Raw genomic sequence first — 23,798 nt, 5'->3', positions numbered from 1 at the left:
TTAGGCCAGGCTTTTGTTTGTTTCACTGTTACAAATTATTGTGTCAGTTCTTAATGGGAAATTTTTATTTCTTTTTTCTTTTTTTTTTTTTTTTTTTTTTGGTTGCTGTTTAGTAATTTTATTTATTTGCATGAAAAAAGAGGTTGTGAATAGTAATTGTTTTTCATTTTTTCTTTTTTTTTTTTTCAGATGTAACATTCATCCATGAAGGAAATAAAACATTTCTGGATAACCTTGTTAATTTTGAAAAGCTGGTAAGCTAATTTGGTCCTTCCTGTTTTTCAAAACATTCATGTTCTCTTCTTCCCTTTGCTTTCCTTATCTTGTAAGGTTTTCTTCTGGCTGAACCAGGAAGAAATAAACAAGGGTAAAAAAGAGCAAGCAGGATGAAACAGCCAAGTCTGTTTCCCCTGCCCTTTTCATCTGCTCCTCTCTCTTCTCATTCCTTCCTCCTCTACTTCTGTGTAACATGGCTAAACCAATAATGGCCATCATCACTGCTACACAGTCCACCCTTCATTTATATCTGGTGAGATTAATTCCTTTGCACCACCTTGTGGGCTGCTTCTTATGGCTTAAATTCTCCTGCTTCAGTTTTCCAGCTTTCTCTGAATTGTTTCCTTTATTTTATTTTTTCCTCAAGGCTTCTCTACTTTATCACTTAAGGAAAGATTCCTCTAGTTTATCACCTGCCAGTGGTATTGTGATTTTAGGCATCTTAAATTAAAGTGAAACTTTTTGATCTATATTAAAAGAGGAAGAAGATAATTCCTGAAATCCAAATTAAACAGATAGTAAATATCATTATTGTGGCTTTTATGCAAAAGGGCACTTGATAATGTCTTTTTGGCCACATTCACTGTAGGCATCATATGACATCTACTCTGGCATGGTATTACTGAAAGAGGTTTTAGTTACTTAATTTGTGTTGTTTTTTGGTGCTTTCTTTGGGTTTTGTTGTTGTTTTTTGACTGGTTGGTTGGTTTTGTTTAGTTCGGGGAGTTTTCTTTGATAACATTTTCATGAAGTCACTTGGTCTGTTCAACCTAGAGATGAGCTCATCGCAGTCTAGAACTTCCTCTTGAGGGGAAGAGGAGGAGCAGGCACTGATCTCTTCTCTGTGGTGACCAGTGACAGGACTTGAGGGAATGGCCTGAACTTGAGTCAGGGGAGGTTTAAGCTGGGAATCAGGAAAAGCTGCTCACCCAGAGAGTGGCTGGGCACAGGAACAGCTCCTACAGGGGAGTGGTCACAGCACCAAGCCTGACAGAGTTCAAGAAGAGTTTGGACAATGCTGTCAGGCACATGGTGTGACTCTTGGGGATGGTGCTGTGCAGGATCAGGAGTTGGACTTGATGATCCTTGTGGATTCCTTCCAACTCGGGATATTCTGTGATTCTATGGCACTGAAAGCCAAAGTCTACATATCTGAACAGTGGCGGAGTAGAAAAGCTTGGATTTTTATAAGTTTTTGTTCGTTTGTTTGTTTTGGGTTTTTTTTTGTTTTTGTTGGCCTGTAGTTTTTGACCAAGAAACCAAAATATTCTTTGCAATTGTCCAGGTGTGCCATAGGACTGTTAGTCCAGATGGCTGTGGCTGGGGAATTGTGCCCTACTGTTTTCTCCATGTGTTTACACTTGTTTGGGAATGAACACACAACCAGAGTTATTAATGAACCAGCTGTTGAACTTATTTTCACGTTCTATCATAATATACGTTGTCTTTCAACTTGCAAGCAGATGTAGACTCTGACTTTTGAACCTGAGCTCCTTTTTTTCCGTGTTTTCTATTTAATTTCTGTACCTTTTCTTGTTGCAGAGTTTACAAGAATACTGATTTGCATTTAATGAAAGGTTTTTTTGTCTCAAGTCCATTAACTGTTTGACCTTTAGGTGCTTTCATAAAACTCATTAGCATGTTCTTCTTCATTGCCTCTTGGAAGTACATCCAATTAACATGTAAATTAAACTAGCCCTTGATGCACCATAATTGTTATTAAAATCCCCCCACTGGCCCATATATTTATTTAGTGAGTATGTAGGATCTAATTCTTGTCCAGTCTTAGGCTGTATTCATCTGTTTGTTTGTTGTGTAATCGTGTATATGTTTAATGTATGCTGAGCTTCCTGGGTAAGAATCCCTTTCCTTTCTGTCTGCATTGTGTCTCCAGAGGCAGTGGGAGCTCTGCTAATTGACTTCAGTGAGCCAGGATCTCACCTTTTCCATTCAAATGGATAATGGGCATTTTAAATGGCAGGGGGGGAGAGGCTGAGGTGATGGCTGTGGGGTGAAGGTTGCTCAGATTGACACTTCCTCCAAATTATCATTCAGATCACGCTCTCAGAAACATGCTGTCTCATGCAGCCCTGTACATATGAATGCAGGCAATAGTGCAAGCTTAGGAAGTGGGGGCTTAGGAGAGATTTAAATATCAGTGTAGTGGAAACTCAGGCTGCACGCTGGTATTACCCTGGCTCAGCTGGACTCTCAGGGATTTAGTCAATGGCCACGAACTCACAAGATGCATTACACGTGATCACGTATTCATCAGTCCATGCTTCTTCTCTAATTATAAGGGCTTTGTCCCGAAGAATAATGTCCTCCTTGGTGTTCTCTACTGAACACTGAAATGCTGAGCACTTTCTGGCCTTTGCTGAGAAAAATTAGGATTGACATTGACTCCTGCTCGATTTGGATCAAGCCACTGAACCTCACCTGCAAATTTGCCGTTGCAGAAAAAGAAGAAAAGAATTATTCTACCATAGCAGATTACTGCTTTGGGGAAGGAACTTACTCACTGTCATAAATGACTAGAATTTCCACTTATGAATTTCAAAGCAAAGATGGTTTCTCGTGTCTCCGTTTGGATCACTATTTTGAAATATTTCATTTCTGCATTAAACATCTCACCTGAAGGAGGACTTGTCAGTCTGAACCATTATGTTTTCCAACTATATTAGTTTCTTTAATAAAAGATCTTCTTTCTCCCTACAATCCCTGCTTCTTTTATATTCTTAGAACTCAGCAATCCTACCATAACTGAATTTGATTTGACATTAAATGATAGCAGTGGATACAAAGTTAATTCAAAATGTAAAGAAGGAAATTTACGAAGAGAAGAAAAAGAAGCGATCTTTTTCTCAGGAATGTTACCTAGCTTTAACAAAGGTGAAGGGGTTGCAGTGGTTTATTTAACTGCATTTTGGGTAAAGTCTAGTCTATTATACTGTTAGATTAATTTAGTATCATACCTACTTCTTCAACTAAATCTCAAGGAATAAATGAAAATATAGTCCTACACGGTCACATCTCAAGGCATTTCCGTGGCATTTTCTTAGCTATTTCACTGAAATGTGGCTTCTTCAGGTTTTTCTCTCCAGCCATCAGCTATGTCTGAGCAATGACAGGTCTTAGCCACACTCCAGCAAATTCTATTACAGGTCAATGGCCATTACCATTTTTGATAACACCTGCTTACCTAGAGCCTTCAGCTGTAAGGACAGTGTACATGCAGCCGTGGGTTCTCAACCCAAATATCTGTCCAGCCCCAAGCCTGAGGCTCTGCTGTCATCAGTGGAAGGAGTGCTAATGGTCCTGGGTAGGCTGAAAAGCCCCAAGAAATGTGTGTTACTCTTCACACTAACAAGTGTGCAAGCACCTGTTTAAGCAGGCAGGAGATAGCATTTGCTTTGCAGATACATTGGCTGACTTTCTGCATTACTTTTGGATCCCAGAGAACTGAAACCAGAGAGAAATGCCTAATTAGGGTACTAAAGCCAGAGGATTTAGGATTCTGCTTTAAATGTTGCACAGATAGGTTCTTCCCTTACCAGAGCATTGCCTCCAGAAGCCAGTCTTGGGAAGGACCCTCACAGTGACTAACTACAAAGGAGACATAGAAAAGAGTTACAGAGTGTGTGATGTGTGGGTCTCTGACTTCTAAAATCCAAATGCAGAGGCTGTTGGCTGGGCTATCACAGTAGCAGCACTGGTGGAAGTTTTAGTACTGCCAGTACTCACATTATTGATCGTGAAATCTGGATCATCTCATTAGAACTTCATTATAATCAGTGCAAGGACATCAGCACAAGAGATTGTATAATTTCATGGCAAATGAAGCACAGCGGGTAACAAGAAAAATTATTTTGATTTACTGATGAAAGAAATATGAAGTTTCCATTAGATGTGCTCTTGTGATAAGCTTTTCTGTGGAGGAGCCTTGTAAGCCACTCCCAGGATATTGAGAGATGAGCTTTTCCGCATCATTCTGGTCTTAAACATACTCTGTTCAAGATGGTTAACCCCTTCCACTGCTAATAATTTTTATGGGAGATGTGAAATGGGAATCAGCTGTTTGCATGAGCTTTCAGATCATTCCTGCTAACAGCAATTTGCTCCCGGGACTTACTAGATTTGATGAGGAATTGCCTCAGAAACAGTAAAATTTTAGAAAAGTAATGGCTTAAGGACTTTATGGGTAGTATCTAGTGAAAAGAAGCTCCCTCTACTGATTTGTAGTGAATAATCCCAATTTTTGTATAAATTGATGACCTGAGCCTGAATGAGAAACTGAATTTAAACCTTTTGTTTCCTCTGCTTAATGAAAGTGAACCTCAAATATCCCTGTAAGCACCAGCTTTTGTTAAAATAGCATACCTACAGGACAGTTTAACTTGGTTCATAGGTGTGGAGATGTCAAGGTGCTTGCTCTGCAGCATTTAGGCTATGGGCTCTCTGTTTTTGTGCTGGTTAGGCTGCAGAGAACTGCCTGGCTGGTAGTGGTGACTGGGTGTGGTAGGCATCACAAGTGTACACTAAGAGGGGCAGTCAGTGCCACAAAGAGGCTTACAGTCTGATTATACAAATGTGGAGACAGCAGGACAGGCTGCAGACTACACAATACCTCAGATAATGCACTAAAGCTGGGGTGGAACCCCAAAGCCCTCACCCAGCCCACAGACCCTCCTTGCTGTAGCAATTGTTTGGTTATTTTTCACTGCCACTTTCCATGGGTTCCTGGGGAATTGTTCTCGTTTAATCTGTGTGACATCAAAAAGGTATCTAGACTAACCTTGTTTCAAAAAATCACTAAGTTATGACTAAGATAAAGAGCAAAGTTTCTCCTGCTGTCTTCATTTTCTACCTTACCGCAGTTGTTTTTTGCTATACAGGATAGGGCAAGGAGATTTGTCAGGCTTTTCTAATGAAGGAATCTGTCCCAGGTCTTTGCACTGATGTTTATTATTTTGTCTTTGCAGCACATGATTGCAGATACTGTTAGGTCATTGAGACATTGCAGAAATAACCAATTTGGTGAGTAGACAAAATTTCCTACTTATTTTGCCTCTGTACATCCTTGAGGGTTTGTTGAGTTTTTGGTTCGGTTTTTCTCCCCCTGTTTTCTTTCCAGTTGCTCAGGTTTACTACAGCAGCAGAATGTGGTCAAAAACTATTTAACCAATGGGTGAGGCAGGGCATCATTTTTGGAAGATCAGCATAGCAAAAACCACAGTTGGAGGAAGCTCTAGTTTACAAAATGTTTCTAGGAACAGCTTCCAAATTATAATAAATTACTTTCCTGCAAAAATTGCTGTTTCTTGAAAGCCTTGTGTAAGATTTGTGCCAGCTGCACTTAGTCATGGAAGCCTCTGGTGTATGCTGCTGTTTCTGCCTTTCCCAGCGATAACCAAGTTAGCTCAGTCTCCTGCCAGTCTGAGTGGTTTGGTAGGGAATTCACAGCTGCCTTGGCTTCCAGCAGCTCTGGAAAGATGGTGCTCATCCCCACAGCTTTTCACTCAGCTCTTCACCAAGAGCAATTGATTGCTTATCTGGGGTTCTTAAGGACATTTCACAAAACTGTAGAAGTCTTGGAGGTATGAAGATCCTGTGGGTTTTGTGAAAGTGGTTGAATAGGAAGAAATGAGGGGGTTGTTTCCTCTTCTAAGGGAAGCTGCAAATATAGCTGTGCCTGCTTTAGACACTGGAGGATCTATGCTGAAGGCAATGATTGCGAGTGCCTCAGCTGCACAGAGGACTTTTTTTTTGTTTGTTTTTTTAAAAATATGTTTTTTGTTGTTTCCGCCTTATTAGCCACTAGAGAATCCAACCCTAGGGGACCGTGCCAGAAAACTTCAGCTCTCTTTGTTCTGCTGCTTGCAGAGGAGAAACCTTGCTTTTCTCCTTCTCAGTGTTCTTATTCTCTGCAGAGATGTTAAATACAGGAAGGGGACACAAGAACTACGTTGGGAAGCAGTTAGTTTTTAAGCCAAACCCACTAAACATGTTGTTTATTGAGGCCACTAAAACCTCTCTTTCAAAGAGAAATTAATAACTGTGCTGCAGCCTTGGGGAAAATAGAGTTGAATAATATATTTTTTACACTGACTTTTCAGTGGCTGTCAGCACTGACTCCAACAAAAAGAATAATAATCATAATGTTAATTATAAATATAGGTACCTTGGAGAATAATAGGTACTTTTAAGAGTTTGGTTAAACATTTGCCCTATAGAATTACCACATGTATATACAGTATTACTTTTAAACAAAGGCTGCTCAGTACTACAGTTCTTGAGTAATTTTTCTAAAAAAAAAAAAATATATATATATATATATATATATTAAAACAAAAAAAATACATATACACATGTATGTAAATGTATGTAAGAGATGGGGAAGGAACATGATGTGCCTTCTTTTAATTCAGATACTGAAGGAAATATTGATTAGTCCAAACCATGCCTCTATAAATTAAAATGTTTCCTACTTGGCATTATGAAAAGTACCATCAGTTCCTTTCAGTGATGTGAGGGTTTTTTGCCCTTTCTCTGCACATCTTCCATCTTGTTTTTGCCTTTTTTATTTTTCCAAGTGATATTGTAAGTCTTGCAGCATAAATCCAAGGTTAATACCTGAGATTTATAATATAATCTGGTAGTTTGAAGTAGGCAATTGTTATTTTATTTTAGCACAGACTTGATTTATTGTGAAGCTGGCATTTAAAAAGCAGCTTATACAGGCATCCCTGTAGGCACTTTTTTCCCCCTAAAATTCGTTTAGGCATGAAATGAATTCACTGAATATTTATTGAGACTTTATGGACAGTTTCCTTTTCTAGTGGGCTTATTTTGCTCTCAGGAATGTGAATCTTTCTACTGCACCAATTCCCAGATTGGCCTAAGAGCAGCAGGCATCTCACTGTAGGAAGGAATTCAAACAAAACTAAGCAAGGAGTATCATTATTGTTTATGAACTGTATCACTTGTATTAAGCTTGTAGGCCAAAGTGTTCCTGGATTAGAAACTGGTTAGGTTCCAAGTAAAACTAAAGTGCCTGTTTAATGGAAATAGCTTTTATATCCTAAATCCTGAATACAAATAATAGCATTTCCAAAGTGAGGAAAAGCAGCCTGAGAAAATAACATAATTCAAGTTTTTGTCATTTGAGGTGTTAATGAGAAATACAAATGTTTTTCACTATGTTCAGCACAGCTGCTGGGATCCTATTCCCTCAGAACAAAAAGGTCAGCTCTGTATCCTGACACAAATTTATCACATTATCCTGTTCTCTCCAACACAGCTCAAGTTAGATGGCTGCTCTGCAAGAGCTCTGTAAAGCAGCTGCCCAGGAGCCCCATTAGCAGCCACATGCAGAACTGGCTGCATTCACATCCCATGTTACCCACACAGCATCACAGAGATGCACGCAGAAACAAGAGGGATTGGTGATTCCTGGAAACTTTCTCATACAGCTGGAGAGTGTGGAGAAAAGGTTGATAATGAAACAAGGGAGAGGGAAGAAGTGTGTCAGCGATTGGTTCAGGGAATTTTGAAAGGTTTTCTTTTTCAATTTATGGTAATATTATTAAAAATTACTTGAGGACATGGACACAAATGGAGATTTCCAACCTTTGCTCGTCTGCCAGAAGTCAGCAATGTTGCTTTCTCTGCCTGTCTGGATGGATCTTGGGCTTGGCTTTCTTTTTTCTGTCTCTGCTAGTACCAGCCGTGCTGGAGGGTTTCACAGACAGTGAGTTCCCACAAGCCCATTTTGAGCATAAAGCTTGTAACAGAGAATAACTGCTATTCAGGCCACCCTTCAGTTTGTCTGTTGCACAGCTAATTCCTCTTGCTGTGTAAACTCCCATGAAATGAGAGCATGGCTTTTGTCTCTGTTACTAGATCAGAAATCAAAAGCCTATCAGATCAAAACGCGGGGGCCCGTCAGAGCAGCTTTGAAGAGCTTTCGTATCCATCTGCTGCACTGTCACCTTTCACCAGCTCTGAAGAAAATCATCCAGGGCCTGCTGTCTTGTGGAGTGTGTTAAATTTTTTAAAAAGTTGCAAGCTGGATTGCCCACCCCTGCTCAAGGTCCCATTGTGATGACAGAGCAGCACAAAGGAAGCCTTGATCCACCCTTAAAGGGGATGGACTGCCTGTACTGCCAGCAGAACTTAAATCTTCCTTTTGGGAAGAGTCAGCTTCTTGCCATCCTCATGTCCCTCTCCTTTATGAGTGCTGGCCACCTAGAATTACCTATTTCTTTTTTTCTTCTCCCCTTTTCTCTATCTAGCTGTTACCTCACGCATTGCACTTATACAGCAAGTCCCTTGGATCACTGGCTGTCGTTCCTGTGGCTGTCTAGCACCTGACAGGTGGCACAGTGGTGACTTTGTGACACAGGACAGAGAAGCAGCAGGCAAGGCACAGCTTTCTGAACCATCCCCTTTCTCCTGTCTTGCAGGCAATGAAGTTCCTTCGAAAGAGCACCACGAGCTGAAGCCATACGTCCACCACCTGCACGTCATCGACAACCAGCAAGCTCTGTTTGAGCTCTCTCACAGGATAGAGCCGCGAGCGTGAGCGTACACAGCTTCACATAACCTTGTAACTGCAGCACTTTGAATTAAGTGAATGTTTATGCCAAGCATGTTGCTTCCCTATATGAGAACGGTTTACTGAGTTTTATCAGTAGCTCACACGACATGCGCAGGAAAATCAGGCAAGAGCCAGCAAAGGAGCTGCTCGCAGAGTTGCAGGGCAAGCTTGGTGCCATTCCCGCTGGTCACTGGGACCTGAGGGAGTGGAGCAGTGTCCTTTGAGCTCAGGAGCTTGGTTTCTGTGAAAATATTGTTTGGTCCAGTGCAGCTTTCAATGCAGATTCTGCCAGTATTAGAAAGAAAGGAATCATCATGTCACAGCAGCAAAACATTTCAACAAGCAACATGCCACAAGGGGCTTGATTCCCAGTTCACCACAGTATGTACCTCACTGATTCAAGGCTGCCAAAGTATTGTTGCCAAAAATAATGTGCAATCTGTGCAGCTCCCATGAGTCCACTGGAGCATAGTATTTGAGATGTGTGAGCAACCTAGAACAGGAATATAACAAGGCAGTGCAACCAGATGAAACTCAAGAGTGTGTTGTGATGTGGAGGTCATCAGTAAACAGTTCACTCTGTTATGGCTCCTTTAAGCATATGCTTTATGAAACACGCTGTAAGAGCCAAGCAATTGTTGCAATTTATGGACACAATTGTTTGTATACTGAAAACGTGTTATTTCCTTCCTTTTCAGTTATCTCAGATTTAGCACTGGCTCCTGCAGTTAATGTGTCATAATAGCAGGAGTTTTGTCTTCTGCTTGGATTACAGCTTCTTTGGTATCTCTTCAGAGGCAAATGCCTAGATCCATCTGCATTTCTAATATTCTCCCCACAAGAAATACCATTTCAGCAAGCAAAACTTCACCTAACTTGCACATGCTTCTAGTTTTTAAAGAACAGAAAGGTGCCCCTTTCCTACACAGGGAACCAGTGTAATTACCTGCATAGACACCAGGCTCTCAGCATTGGGGTCCATTTTCTGCTTTTGTCCCTTTCACAGCTCTCCCCATGACAATTCTCACCTAGTTAAAAGTACTGCATCTGGGCCTGTGCTAAGGCAGGACTTCTAAAGTCATGTCTACAGCTGACCTACATCTTGAGCACCACCATCACCTGGTTTCCAGTGCTAAGCTGCCCTGAAATGATCTAGTGAATGCCACAGGTGATGTGCAGGGTGCCCTTTGGCGTGTGTTTGTTTGTGCACTGACTCCCAGTGACCGTCCCTTTACAGAGCAGGGAGGATACATTGCATTGCTTGCCCATCTCTGCTGTATGTTTTCCACGTGAGGAAGACTTCCAAGAAAATGCTCCTTTATTAAAATGTGGGAATATTGAAGTAGCATGCTCTTCATCATTGTGTTATCTCTGGTTTAAAGGGATTTTAAAAAAGCAGCTTTAACAAGTAGTCTGGGGGGGAATCTGTAGAATGCATTCAGTTTTCCCGTCTGTGAAATATTGTATAGATCTATTGTAAAGGAAACAGATGTTTCAGAAATGTATTTGCTTGTACTTTGTTATTATCAAATACTATATGATTTTTTTTTTAAGAAAAAAAATTCTTTTTACCCAGTAAAAAGAAAAAAAAAATAAACTCTTGCTGGCCATGGAGTAAAAATTTCCTATGTTCTTCTGTAGATGTGACTGCACATATTGTAAATAGCTCTTTTGTGCAAACAGACCAAAACTGTTCAAATGAAGATACTAGCTGTGGTGGGCTCCTTTTTCAGTGAAAGAACAAAAACCAGATACAATTTGTTGCTTGTGTTTTTGCAGTTCTTCCTAGGGCTACAGCACTTGGAATTCCCAACCTATACGCATTACCTGGATGATTTCCTGGGTTTTGAGCTCCCTCTTGTGATTTTTTTTTTTTTTTTCCTTTACTGTGGCATTATTTTTAGGAGCCTGTATGTAGACAAGCCTGCATGCTTCAGCTTGTGTGGTGTAACACTCTAGTCCACAAAGTTGTTCTGGAAATCTGTGGGAGAGGGAGCATTTGAAGGTAGTCAGGGTGAGAAGGTGGGGCTGTTTCTCAGTTCACTGCATTTGGCTCTGGGACAGTTTTCATAGCTACCGTGGATGATGAAGCAGCAGCTGTGTTGGAAAAGAATAAAAGAAAAGGAAATTAAAGAAGGGAAAGAAAAAAAAAATAAAGAAAGATGACTCTGTGCTGAGGCTTTGATTTGAAAGCCTGATAGACATACCTGGAACACTCCTCACTCTACCAACTCAAAATGAAGTAAAGGGATGGATTAACTCATACCAATAGGGTTTGAGCCAGCTGAGGTGTTGGCTTTCTGCACCGCTGTAATTTCACACTAAATCAGGTGTTGTCTACCACTTGCAGCTGGCATAAAATCAGTCTGAAGGCACAGAGCCAGCATTAACCTTGCTGTCTGTGCTGTGACTAAATAGACAACCAGTCACAGCTTTAGAAACTAGTTTTTATAGTGGCTTGTACAGCTTGGATTTAAGTTTTAGGTGTGAGGGTCCAACATGGCTGCATCAATTTAAAGTGGAAAATTGGGCCTTAGAACTGTTACTATAAAGGAAAAGCAAATAGCCCAAATCTGTAGCTAATATGTCTAATTAAAAAAAGGCCCTTCTATGTCTTCATTTCACAGATAAAGTATTGCAGAGCTGTGCTGCAGACTGGCAAGCAGTTTGAAGATGTGGAAGTTAGGAGAAGAACTAGAAGTAAACCCTGTGTTAGAGAAAGACAACGTTATACAGCTTCTGCCAGGGTCCAGCACTGGTGATATTGTGTGATTTTTTTTACATGCTTCAATAGTGCAATTAGGTTATGTGGTATAAAATCTATAAATCTTGTAAATTCCATTTATCACAATCACATCTGGGGTTTAATACTCTGCATACCCTTTTTTTTTTGTACCTAAGAGGAATTAGAACAAAGGAAAGAGCTGTGTCACTTTATACCTCTTTGATGTAGGATTTTGTGGCAACAAATTTAGATGTTTCTCTAACACAGCTTTTTGATTCCAACATCATCTTGAATAGCAATAAATTTCATTTGCATAACAGTGGCAAAAGAAAGGGTGTTATCAGAAATAAGGCCAGTGCTGTAAAATCACAAAGAAAGATGTAAATATTAAACATTTTAGCAGAGTAATATTTATTTGCATAGCCTATTTATTGTCATCTTATACGCTGTTAAACACTGGGATGAAGTCAATGAGCTGAGGTAAGAACACCTGCCTGTTCTCTCTTGAGTGCCATAATGGTGTCAGCTTGCATTAAAGGTAATAAAATAGAAACCCCCAAATCAAGGTATTTACCTAACTTCTCAGGGACTACAGCTAGTAGTTATCCACCATCATGAGACCTGGTATGTATGAAATAATCTGATTTACCAGAATCGATGTTGCCAATGTTTTCCTTTGCATATTTCATGCTTGTTTGCCTCTGTACATATTATTGTGTCGTGTATTTATGAGAGCTAGTAAGCAATAATTTATATGTCAAAATGGCCAAGCAATACAAGGTTAAAACTTGTAGAAGCAACTGTTATGTTTATCTTGCATTTTCCAGTGTTTTTTAATATTGCTTTTCAAAATATAAAAACTACCTTAATGAAGTCTGGGCTCTGTGCCTTTATGCCTACCACACATACTTATTGTTCCTTTGTGGAGTATTTTACCTCCAGTCACCCAGTTCCACAGGCCCTCACTGCATCTGTGAGATGGATGCAGACTCACACAGAGGCTCGGGAGCCTGACCCCTTTCAGAGCTGCTCATCTGTCTCTGGTCAGTGGGACTTGCTGTACCAATGTTTCAAAGCAGGAGTGATGATAATGGGGCCTCAGCTGTGCCCTGTCATCACAGCACAGCCAAAGGGGGGCCTCAAGCCACCATGAGAAGTCCCTGTGGGAGAGGGGAGGAGTAAATCTATCTTCATATCCCCTGGAGTCTGCTTATTGGCACTTGATCCTCTTACTGAGGACAGCGAATGCTTTCCCTTGTCATCAGTCATCCCTGGAGCTGCTTCCTCTCCTTCCTCTGGGCTGGTCTGCAGCAGGAAGGCAGAGCTCAGGATGGGCTGCAAGTGCACTGTAGAGCAGCTGAGGCTTGCCTTGTCCTTCCTTCCTTTCCACTTGCAAACCCCGGGAGCCAGCCAGCCAGCCAAACCTGGCTATTTCAGGCAGAAATACTTACAACATGATGTCTGCTCACAGTGCTTTACAAATAGGCAGTACTTAATCCTCTGAGTGCCTGCACTTTAAGTAGTCTTAAGCCTGACCTTAAAAGTGTGCTAGTGTTAGTATACAGACAGGGTGAATTCTAACCTTAATATTTAAAGTAAGCCTGAATTGTTTACACTCCCCCGTAATGATGTTTAAAGATACGTTACAAACAGACATCCTTTTCCAGATCCAGTTGCACAATCTGAAGAATTTATGGTCTCAGTGGTTTATCACTGTCCCTTCATTGGGGATCACTGCTTTCTCTCCATGGTGTACCCCAGAGGACTGGGAGAGAACCTCCAAACCCCTTGCAGTCATTTAGCCACACAAGCAAGCAGCTAACTTTGCAGAAAGGGCTCTCCTTCCCTCTACTGCCCCTGCTGCGAGACTTACAAGAGAAGAGTGATGGTATCTTTTAGATGACTTGCAAATGGCAGGGTGTGGAGCTGAGCACAGCTGCCTTACAGCTCCAGGTGCGCTAGAAGAGCCACGAGAAGAGGCTGCTGGGCTGTGAATGTTGTCCCTTGAGACCATCTTGCTAATCTGTTTCAATAAGTGTTCTTCATTCTCTCTTCTATCCCTCTCCAACAAAAAGAGCTTGATTGGCGAAGGCCTGCAATTTAAGTGCTGAAGGGACTGTGAATTTTAACAGAAGTAATCGGAGGGGTCTGTGATGAGCCATTCCTCCAGGAGCTGTGTGACCCCAGAGGCAGCAGGTGGGGGCAGTTTGCTGGGGGCCAGCACAGCTCAACCTGAGAACCAAACCTCCCAAATATTTGCTGTGTTTCACATCCCAGTAAAATTTCCTTCCACCCAGAGCCTGCTGTCTTCTGCCATGGGATGGCAACTGAGATACAACAGCAACACTCAAAGAAGGTAAGTCTTCTACTCCTAGTGTCCACCATTTCACACTGAAGACTTGTGGGATGGCACCGTACACTCATGGGTACAATAATCCTGTGAAATGCTTGGAGTTGTATGGGAGTTAAAAGAATTGAGCACTGTAGTTAAAGTCTGGAGGACGGAGGGGGCCGGCAAAGATGGGCCAACAAACAACTTTTGAAAGAAACTGAGTTCTCCTGCATTCCCTCTTGTCCGGAGGAAGGTCTGTTGATGGCTTTGAGGTTAACCCAGCTGGTTCGAGCATGGTGCTAACAATGCTAAGGCTGTGGGTTTGATCCCGGTAGGGATTTAAGAGCTAAACCTTGATCATGCTTCTGGGCCCCTTCTCACTCAGAATATTCTGTGATTTCATAAGACCCCTGTTAACACCCTTGAGCAGCATCTGCCTCAGAGCCTTTAAAAATATGACAGTGATGCAGTCCGCATCGTTTTCAGTGCCCACTGCAGTGGTAAGCAGCTGCAGCTGGTGGTCTCCCCAGCAGGTTTGCACTACCACTTACTTGCAGAGATGCAAATCCATGCATTCAGAGAACTGTCTGGACTTCAGCACGGCGTTTTCTTCTGTTTCTTATGCCAGGAAGGGAGAATGGCATTGTCAGGAAAATCCACAAACGCCAAAGGTTTATTTCCAAAAAGGAGACAGAGGAGTTCTTCAGCTTTATTCGAATAAAGGGAAAGAGCCCACTGGGGCACACACACGCGGGGTTTTCTCTCTCTCGGTTTCGGAGGGCACAGCCTCCTTTTATCCTAAGCTCACTGCTGCATGTTTCCCTCTTCCTGTCCCCTTGCCTTGCTGAGGTATTCAGGAGGTACAGCCTTCCCGAACCACATACCACATATCCCCCCTTGAATCTACTATTTTACCCCTAAGCACGGAAACTCAGGCAGACCCTTGTTCCCTTCAGGAGCCGACCTGTTTGGGCTCTGCAGCCAACCTACAGCCCCAAGTTAGTAGAGACATTAAGACCCACTTCAAACAAAGACGGTAACACCCACACCTTCACCCATCAAGCTTTTTGTACAGACATTACCTTTCCTCTCAGCAGGATCTGGAAAGCCTCGGAAAACTTCCTTACCCTGAACAGTGCAGCTGACCTTTTCCAGGGTCGATTTCCCCAGAGGAAATTTCAGGGTAGAGGCAATCCTCCCCATAAAGTAAAATGCCACCATCCTAGAGACAGACACTAGGCAGCTAAAAACCAGGGAAAAACTCATTTTAGGGTTAGGAAAGAGAAGAGCCGTTTGGGAGATCACCCAAATGCAGCAGATGAGAAGGAAACTCTTCCTTTTTTATTCTCTGCATGGGTCTGATTGCTCCGGGATTTTTGGCTGGTGAAGTTGTTACTTTGCAGGGAGAGGTGGATAGTGCTGGGTTTGCTTGTAAGCAGGGCTGATTCCTAATCAGAGCTTTTGAGGGCTGCCTTCAGTGCTTTTTACCGTCCTAGTGCCACCAGTTCCTATGCCTAAGGTTTCACCTTTCACCTCTGTGGTAAGGAGTCAGAGCAGACCTGGGGGGTGCTAGTGAATCAAAAGAGTTGAGAGTAAAATTTGATTGGAAAACCAAACTTTACCCTTTTTAGCTGAAAATGTGATTCACTTGGATAAGCTTATAGAAGTACATGAGCATGACATGCAGATGCCTTTAAGCTGAATCAGATGAGCTAAACCACAGTGAAGGACGGTAACTTGGGTGGGCAGCCTGCCTTGAGTAGATAGGTCTTAAAAGATGGTTTGTGCAAGGAGATGGGCTATAAATTTCTTCATTTTTCAAATAGATTTTCTTGCAGAATGTTGTCAAGGCTTTTAAAACTTGTGCCATTTTTGTTCTGTTCTCCTGCTGTTGCTAACACCAATTAAATTCCTCTTCTGTCTGCAGCAGAGAAAGGGCCGGTTCAGAGTGACTGCTAGTGCTCCAGACAAGGTTATAAAGAAAATTAAAGGAAAGGAAAAGTCTTCTTGTCCCAGCTGAGTGTGGGGCTGCCTCTGTAGGAAATGACTTAGGTGGGAGTGCTGCTTAGCAGGGGAAAATGGCACTGGCAGGACTCGTCTATTTAACCTAAGTGGTGAAGTGTCCCTTGAGAGAGGTACTGCCAGCCGTGACAGATGGCTTGAAAGCAAAGAGCTGTGGATTGCCGGAAGGGAATTTACTAGCAAGTGTAAGCAGGGATGTTTCAGACCTAGAAATGAAAAAGGGTGGTGAGGATCAAGCCCCAGATCAAGCGCCTCCTTGGTAAGTTATGGAGGCTCCTGACAAGTGTTTGTGAAAGCTCTCTGTAGTGCTTTTGTTTTGTTTTGCTGCTTCATGAGCAATGAAGCTGGTACTGAGGTCCCTGTGGGCTTGCCCCCAGCCAGGCGTGGCTGTTGGTGGGGGTGACTGTAGTACACTCAAGTGTCTGCTGAGAAAGTCAGCTCAGCAGCTCCAGGTGACAATTCTTAGGCCATAAAGCCCTCAAAAGTTTGAAGTCTTCAAGTTATGTCTAGCAGCTTGGTAAAACTTCCATCAAAACAAAGCCAGCTGCTGTCAAAGGTCTGTCTGCCTCTCATTCAGAAAGACTGTGTGAAACCAAGTTGAACTTCAATTGATTTCCACTGGGTTTTAAAAGCCCAGGATACCCAAATGTCTGCTGTCAGACTGAGTCTCTGGCTATACTACAAAACAGAATATGGTCTCTCTATCCAATCTGAAATACTTTAAATACAAATAACCCTGAACTGCTTTATCTGCTACTGGGCTTCCTACAAGGCCAATCCCTCTCATCATGGTGCAGTGTCAGAAGAGGACCAGACAGAGATGTTGGGTGCCCTGTCACACTCACACAGTGATGAAAATTGTTGTGGCTGCCAGTTGCTGCCAGCACTGAACTTAGCTCAAAGCTACATGATCCAGCTTCAGGGGACACTGTTGGTTTGAGGCCACTTTTTAAGTCCAAATAAGTGATGATGTGATAGTAGGAACTAGAAGAGGGGCATAAGACAGGATGTAGAAGGAACTGGACAAGTCCAGCACAGCAGAGGTAGAACAGGGAACTACTGTTAAGGGAAAATAACATGCAAATCTGAAGAAAACTCACACATGTCTGAAATTCATTTAGACCCTTGTTTGCTGCTTAGTTGATGAGGTTTACCTAATTTTAAGTGAGGTAATTCACTTTACTTTTAAATTGGAGTTTCTGCTGAAGAGTATAAAGTAGTTTAGTCAATCAAATTTAATTCTGTGCATTTTGCAAGCCTGATTGATTCCTCAGAGCAATTTAAGTGACTCCAGGGAACCTGGTCCAGCTTTGTACAAATACAAATGAAGAAAGACTTAAGCAAACTGTTAATGTTTCCAGAGGACATTGAGAGATAGTAGTAAGGCAAAGGTTGGTATAATTTCCCAGACATAACCAGACAAGAAACTACTGGAGCCACATGTTACTGGAAGACAGACAGGGTTCTTTCTGGGGGCATCTCTGCACAGAGTACATCAGCAAAGAGTTTGGTTGACTTGTGGTTGGCGGGTGTCAGCCAGAACAAACTTTTCCTGCAGTTAACCTGCTTTTAGCAGTATCTTCCCTTTCAAAAACTCAGAATACCATTGACATCTAGTGGTGAAATCCTGTGCCCAGAGAGTCAGTTTATTGCATCAAAACTGCTGGTGTGAGCTTGAGGGACTACAGGACATAATGCAGCAGTGAGAGGCTCCTCTGTCATCTGTGTGGTCCACTGACCCCATTTTATTAGATTTGTTGACTCAGATTCCTGTTTAAGTGGACTGATGGGATTATCTGTTCAGCTGGTTTTTGTGCATGCTCTACCCTGGATTTAACTTTCAGGCTTTATGATGAGAGTGCACATTCACTTAGGACAGATGCTAATGGCAATAAAGACTGCAGCCTTCTCATCTGTCAGTAGTCCCTGGAGCCATCATCTCATGCAAAGCTCTTGGCTGTAGTGAGAGCATTTGGTCTGGGGCAGCTTCTCCAAACATGCTGCAGAGTTGTCTGAGTGTGTTTGACAAAAGCAAGCAAATCCCCAGCCTGCTGGGTTAATGGCATGAGGTTGAATTCACAGTTTAGCCAAAGGATGGGTTTTGTGAGCCTAAGGAGTGGGTTTTCTTCTGAAGGTGCTGTTGTACAAGTGCTCTGGCAGGCTGGTGATAGTGTGTGGCCCATGTCAGCTGCAGCTGCCACAGGGTGTCACAGGGAAGCTGCAAATAGATGAGACAGGAGCATTTTGTAGTCATATACAAGCCTCCTCTGCACTGTAAACCTCATATTTCAGCTACACAGGCAGCATGTATTTGTGCTTTACCCTGCCATTGTTGCAGCAGCTCACTAGGGCTTTCCCCAGACTGGCTGTGATATTGCAGCTGTGGTCACAGTGACAGCCTGGGGTCTGTAACAGGGACTGCTGACACTTGCTCTTTTGTGGACCGGAGAAGAAGAGTGGACAGCAGCGAAAAGTACTGTCAGTAGGACTTATTTAGTGCCACTCTGAGGGCTTTAATGGCAAATAAAGAATTCTCACCAGCTTAAGGCACCGGGAGGCAGAGAGGAGCTGTTTAAAGGAGAAGACACTTCAGAAAGAGAGAGGCAGAGAGACGTGGCCAAGGTCACATGGCTCTAGAGCACTATCCAGATTGAACGTCACCCATCCTTGGGCACCTCCAAGCCATCGGTGCTTCCCCTGCAGCTGCTCACTAAACCAGTTATACACTGTAAGAGAGTCAGTGAGGGCCAAAGAGGCAGGAGCCTGATGGAGACAACTGGAAGCTGAAGGGTGGCAGGACACAGCCTCCTCCTGGATGGCTGCCCACAACCTCTCTGTCCCCAGAGAACTGCCCAATTTTCTGCTTGGTGGAGCAGCCCTGGTGCTGCTTACACTGGCTCTCTACTCTATGGACTTTGAGGCATATACTACTTTGTTTTGAGGAAATCAGTGTGGCTTGGAAAATCTTCATCTTCTTTAGCAGGGTTCCCATCCCAGATGGTGACCTTCCTACAGCTGCTCCTCCTCTGCTGTCTTGTCTGCTCCCTGTATTGGCTGGATGAGCCTGCTCTGGGGAAATGAGGTGGTTTGATGGGTAGGGAAGGTGACTTGAGAGGAGATGCATGATGCAATCCACAACTGCAAGCACGGAGGAAGTATTTTGGGAGGTGGAGTAAGATGCTGCACGTTTCTTAGGCTCATTGGAGCAACCTGCTTCAGTAGACACAGACCCTCCTCTTCCTGGGAGCTGTTCCCTCTGTGGGGCCTCCTCACTGGCCACAGGTAGGTACATTTCCAGTATGATCCTTTGCATCTTCCTCAATGACTTGCCACTGGACTATTCCCTTATTCCCTGGATCTCTTATTTTGCCAAAATATCAACCAGCTCTTAATAGTTCGGGCTGTAGTAGCATTTAGCTTATTTGGTTTAATTTTTTTTTCTGTTAATCACTTAATTGAAAGAAGAGGGGATACATTTCATTCCTAGTTTGTAGAATCTCAGGCTGAATGGCAGGAAATGCATACTGTGGCCAAAAAACAGGTAACCTGACCTAGAAAATTGTGTCCTGTCTTGTGCACAGAGCTGCACCATCACTTGATTGACAGGTTAGAAACTATGCCACTAAATTTTACTTTTAAGCTTTGCTCTCCTTTATACCACTTTGGAGTCACAGAGAGTACTTGCGAGAGAAAGAATTTACAAGTGATGCAATTGAGGGGAAAGAACTGGTTTTAACCTAGTTTCTGAAGAAAAAAGACTGATTTTTTTTGCCCTTTCTTATACCTTATAGATTACTAGATACTTGAGATATATTTGTCCAAATCTGGAAGAGTCAAGAAAGCCTCAGAAATATTTCTGAGGCAACTCAAAAGGCAGCTGGAAGAGATGAGGGGAGGTAAACCAGGAGACTGCAGCACTGCTGCTCATCCCTGTGGTGCTCTGTGGCCAGGAAGAAGCCAACTCTTCCCTGATTCATGTCAGTTCTTGCCCAGTGGAAATTTTGCTGGTCATAGGAATTAACCTGTGGGCACATTTGAGCAAGGTGAACCTTGCTTTTTACCCTGGAGGTTTAGTGTCTGGAGGTGCTAGCAAAGCACTGATCCAGGGCCATAATCTAGCTCCTGCTTTTACCACTTTAGGCAAATCTTCTGGTGTTCCTTTGGTTCACATCATAGTCCTTTCCTCCTGCTTTCTTCCCAGTCCTGCCTTTTTGTACACCCTGCAAAGAGGTTGAAGTGTCTGAGTCAGGAGAGTAACCATTTGTGAGCTCTGTACATGACAATAATATCCCAATATGCCTGCTACACAATTCCTAACAGATTGCTACCAGTAAAAACAGCAGTATATATATTTATATTTCATGGAGAGCAGGAGTAATTTTTACTTTCTTATTTCTTCTCTTTAAGTCCCCAGCCACAGTATGGAGAAGACAGGAGTTCAGGGAAATACAAAGTGAATACCAGTCCTGTGTGTATCTTAAATATTTTATGGTGGAAAGACTAATGTTTGACTACCTCACAGCATCTTTTCTGAAGCTCACTTAAGGAGTGTAAGCAAAGTGCTTTAGGAAGAAAGGAGTTGTGGTGGTCCTAAATGTTGTTTGGCCAAGCAAGATAATTTGAATATGCCATAATGGCACCAATCCTAGGCAGGGCTGCAGTTGCACAAAGCAAATAATAATACAAGTGTACTTTATAATGAAGACATATTGGCTTGTCTTTTAATCCACAAAGAGATGTTTCTAGCTGGAGCAAGTTGGGAAGGTGTCAGATCAAGTTTCCTGTCTTAATTTCAATTACATAGCATGCAAGTGAGCTTAAGTAATATAAACTGAAGTTTGTGTAGTGGTTGCTTTGGGGTTTTTAATTTGTTTGCTATTGTTTATTGTTTTATTTTGTTTGGTTGGGTGGTTTTGTTTTTGGGGGGGACTAGGGGCTTTTTTTGGTATAAAAAGGAACAAACAGGCAGGAAATATCCCATCCCATCCCAGCTCAGTGTTGGTGAGTGGAAGAGGAGTCTCACAATGGCACCTAGGGGCTCATTTGCTTGAGAGAGAACTACCTATGCTGAAGTCCCACTAGCTGGGAGCTGGCAATGCATTTTAACTGCTCTTACCTGGGAAAGAGCAATTCCCAACATGGATGATATCTGTTCAGCCCCTCTCAAATGGGAGAGAGCCTTACAATATTGTAGAGATCTGGTGTCTGTTGGAGTCTGAGACACAGAGTGTGTGCCCTTGTTTCTGATACTTAGTTCTAAGATCCAGAAATACACTGAATTTCATATGACATGAAATGCATGAGCATGTTTTCATGGTGATACATGAAAACAACTGTTAGATAGAAAAGCTAAAATGTGAGAGTATAGATTAGAGAGTTTTCTTAAGTCACTGGGTGAAAAAGTTAAGGTTTAGAGTTTAAAATAGTTTAGAATGCAGAAGACAAGATGGAGGATTTAAACTGTTGTTTCTTTTCCTTCTTTCTTCTTCATGTTCTTCTAGAGGTTTTTGGGTAATGGTAAGTGATTGGATAGAAATGCTGCAGTGCAGCGCACAAGTGATGGGTTATTGGGTCATTAAGAAAAATAATATATGTCTATTGTTAATTGGACAAGAATAAGTATAAAGATAAAAGAACTGCGTAGGTTGGGGCCATTTTGTGCTTTCAAAGCCAAAGTGAGCCACAAGGCCATTCTGTACCATCAGAAAGAAATTAACCGGATTGCAGTGAACTGAACTCATGCAGATAGTCTGGAGAGACCTGCCAAATTTTGTGAAAACATCCTAACAAACACAAGAAACAAGATCCTAACAGGCTTTGGAGTCTTTGTCCTGACCCAGAGGACTGTAATAAGCAGGACTCCCTGTGAGGGAATGTCCTCAAGGAGCTCAGCTCAGAGGAGACTGAGAAATCCAGGAGTGAAAAAAAGTACAGAAGTGCAGCAGAATCAAGAGAGAGAGAGAAAAGGAACTAAAAATAATTTTAAAAAAAGTTACAGTGTCATAACTTTTAGGCACTTATGCCCAACCTGTAGGAGATGTCAGGTAAGTCCTGCATTTGAAAAGCACGTGGATAAGGATTCACTATTTCTTTAATCTGGTTGCAGACAAGGAAAGACTAATTTTAGTTCTGGTAGGGAACTGGATGAGACTTTTCTTTTTCTCCACTCAATAGCCGAGTCTTGAGTGGCTCATTTCTCTCCAGTCTTGACCTTGTTCTGCTCTTGTTTCTATGACAAGGCTTCACATTTGTTTTACTGAAAGCCTGTGTGGAGTGAAAAATCATTTGTGGGCGAGGTAATGTCTATGACAGAATTTGATTTGGGAAAATGGCATAATCATAGCAGCTCAGTTGAAGCAAAAATGCTGGAGCAAAAGTATCAAACACAGCCATAGCCGTACAAGTAGCAGGGATGATACAGGTTGTGGTGGTTAAGCTGCAAGTGTCTTACATCACAGTAAGACACAGACATTTGGCATCCTGGGTCATTCCTCAGCAACCACAGCAGAAGGTATTTTAGGCTTTCTTTATACATCAGTGACTTCCTCTGGTTTAATTCTGTGAGTAAGATGTCAGGCAGCCTTCAGAAAGGCATGATATTTGGGGTGTTTGTGATAACCTGTGTGACACTGCTGAATAGGTGTAACCAGCAGGTTCCTGATGGCTGCCAGGCACCTTCCTGGGACCACATTTGGCCCTGGGAGCCTCTGTATTCCCGCTGTCTGTGTCATGATCAAAGCATTACCAAGCACAGGCTTGTTGGACGTAGCAAAAGAGTGCAGGTAATATTCTATAACCACTGTCACACCCTCTTCAACCTGCTTTTTATTGACACTTGGTTAAAACAGAGATTTTCCTTTATTACCAGAGATTTAAGGTTAGATTCTGTGAGATTACACACACAAATACTTCATTAATCCTCCTTAAAAGGAAATGAAGTGGAGGACTAGCCTGTGATATTTGCCTATGTGTATAGTTAAATTCTTTGTCAGGAAATATTTAACCTTGAGCTTAATTCGGGATAGACTGTAGCTGAAAGATAATGAAAAAGATTAATGTTCTGCAGTGACTTGCAGCATCCTGGGAAATTTGTCAAATGGAACAGCACAACAATGACACCTTCTGTAAAACACTAGAAATGTCACGTCTTACTGCCTTGGCTTCTTCCCTTGGAAATTCCTAACCTATACCTGTCAGGGGGCTGAAACAAGCATCTCTACACAGAAGTCCTTTCCTTACCAGGCTGTACACATGCATTCCAGACTGTCATACTTCAAGTTGTGAAAACCATTTTTACAATCCTATTCCACGTTTGTTTGGGCTTTTTTTCCTGTCCAAAAGCATGCTTGCCCAAATGAGTGAGAAGTTGAACTCCTCACCTGAATGGCTTCAAGATCATGGCAGCATGAATAGGGGGCCCAGCCCAAGGTTAGAAGTACTTCTAAGCCACATATTAAAAAATATTCCACTGCATTGTATTTCCTAAAAGAATTTGTTAAAAGGAGAGAGCACAAGAGGGAGCCAGACTCTGCATCCTGCTAAAGGCTCTTGGCTGTGTGTTGGGAAACAGTAAGGGGAGCCTGGAGCTTGGTCCCTGTGCTCCAAGCTCTGTCTGTATTTGTTGAGTGGCTCTTGTACTAGATTCTGTGGACACCAGGCCAAACTTTCAGGACTTCCCTGCCCCAGGTGATGTCCAAGGATTTGGACCACAAAGTCAAATCTCACGTCTTTCCCTCTGACATCAAAGGAAGTAGAAGAGCATCCCATTCAGGCCAGACAAGAGGTGTAGGATATGCTTTTGATCTTCTTTGCAGTGAGGAGGAAACACAGCACAGACCTCCTGT

General features: G+C 42.4%; 1 protein-coding gene across 1 annotated transcript in view; it reads left to right on the top strand.

Moving 5' to 3' along the window:
• RAPGEF5 (Rap guanine nucleotide exchange factor 5) overlaps positions 1 to 12,473 on the top strand; it is a 157,706-nt gene extending 145,233 nt beyond the window's left edge. The window contains exons 24-26 of the mRNA XM_015618214.3: positions 190 to 254; positions 5,259 to 5,313; positions 8,742 to 12,473. Of these exons, the coding sequence (XP_015473700.1) occupies positions 190 to 254; positions 5,259 to 5,313; positions 8,742 to 8,860 (239 nt within the window). The 3' untranslated portion in view covers positions 8,861 to 12,473. The remainder of the gene's footprint in view (positions 1 to 189; positions 255 to 5,258; positions 5,314 to 8,741) is intronic.
• The last annotated feature ends 11,325 nt before the right edge of the window (positions 12,474 to 23,798 follow it).

This window comes from Parus major, chromosome 2 (genome assembly GCF_001522545.3).
Source record: "Parus major isolate Abel chromosome 2, Parus_major1.1, whole genome shotgun sequence".
NCBI classification, from domain to species: Eukaryota; Metazoa; Chordata; class Aves; order Passeriformes; family Paridae; genus Parus; species Parus major.
The sequence above is the reverse complement of the archived record's forward strand: the minus strand, read 5'-3'. Positions and strand labels throughout refer to the sequence as shown.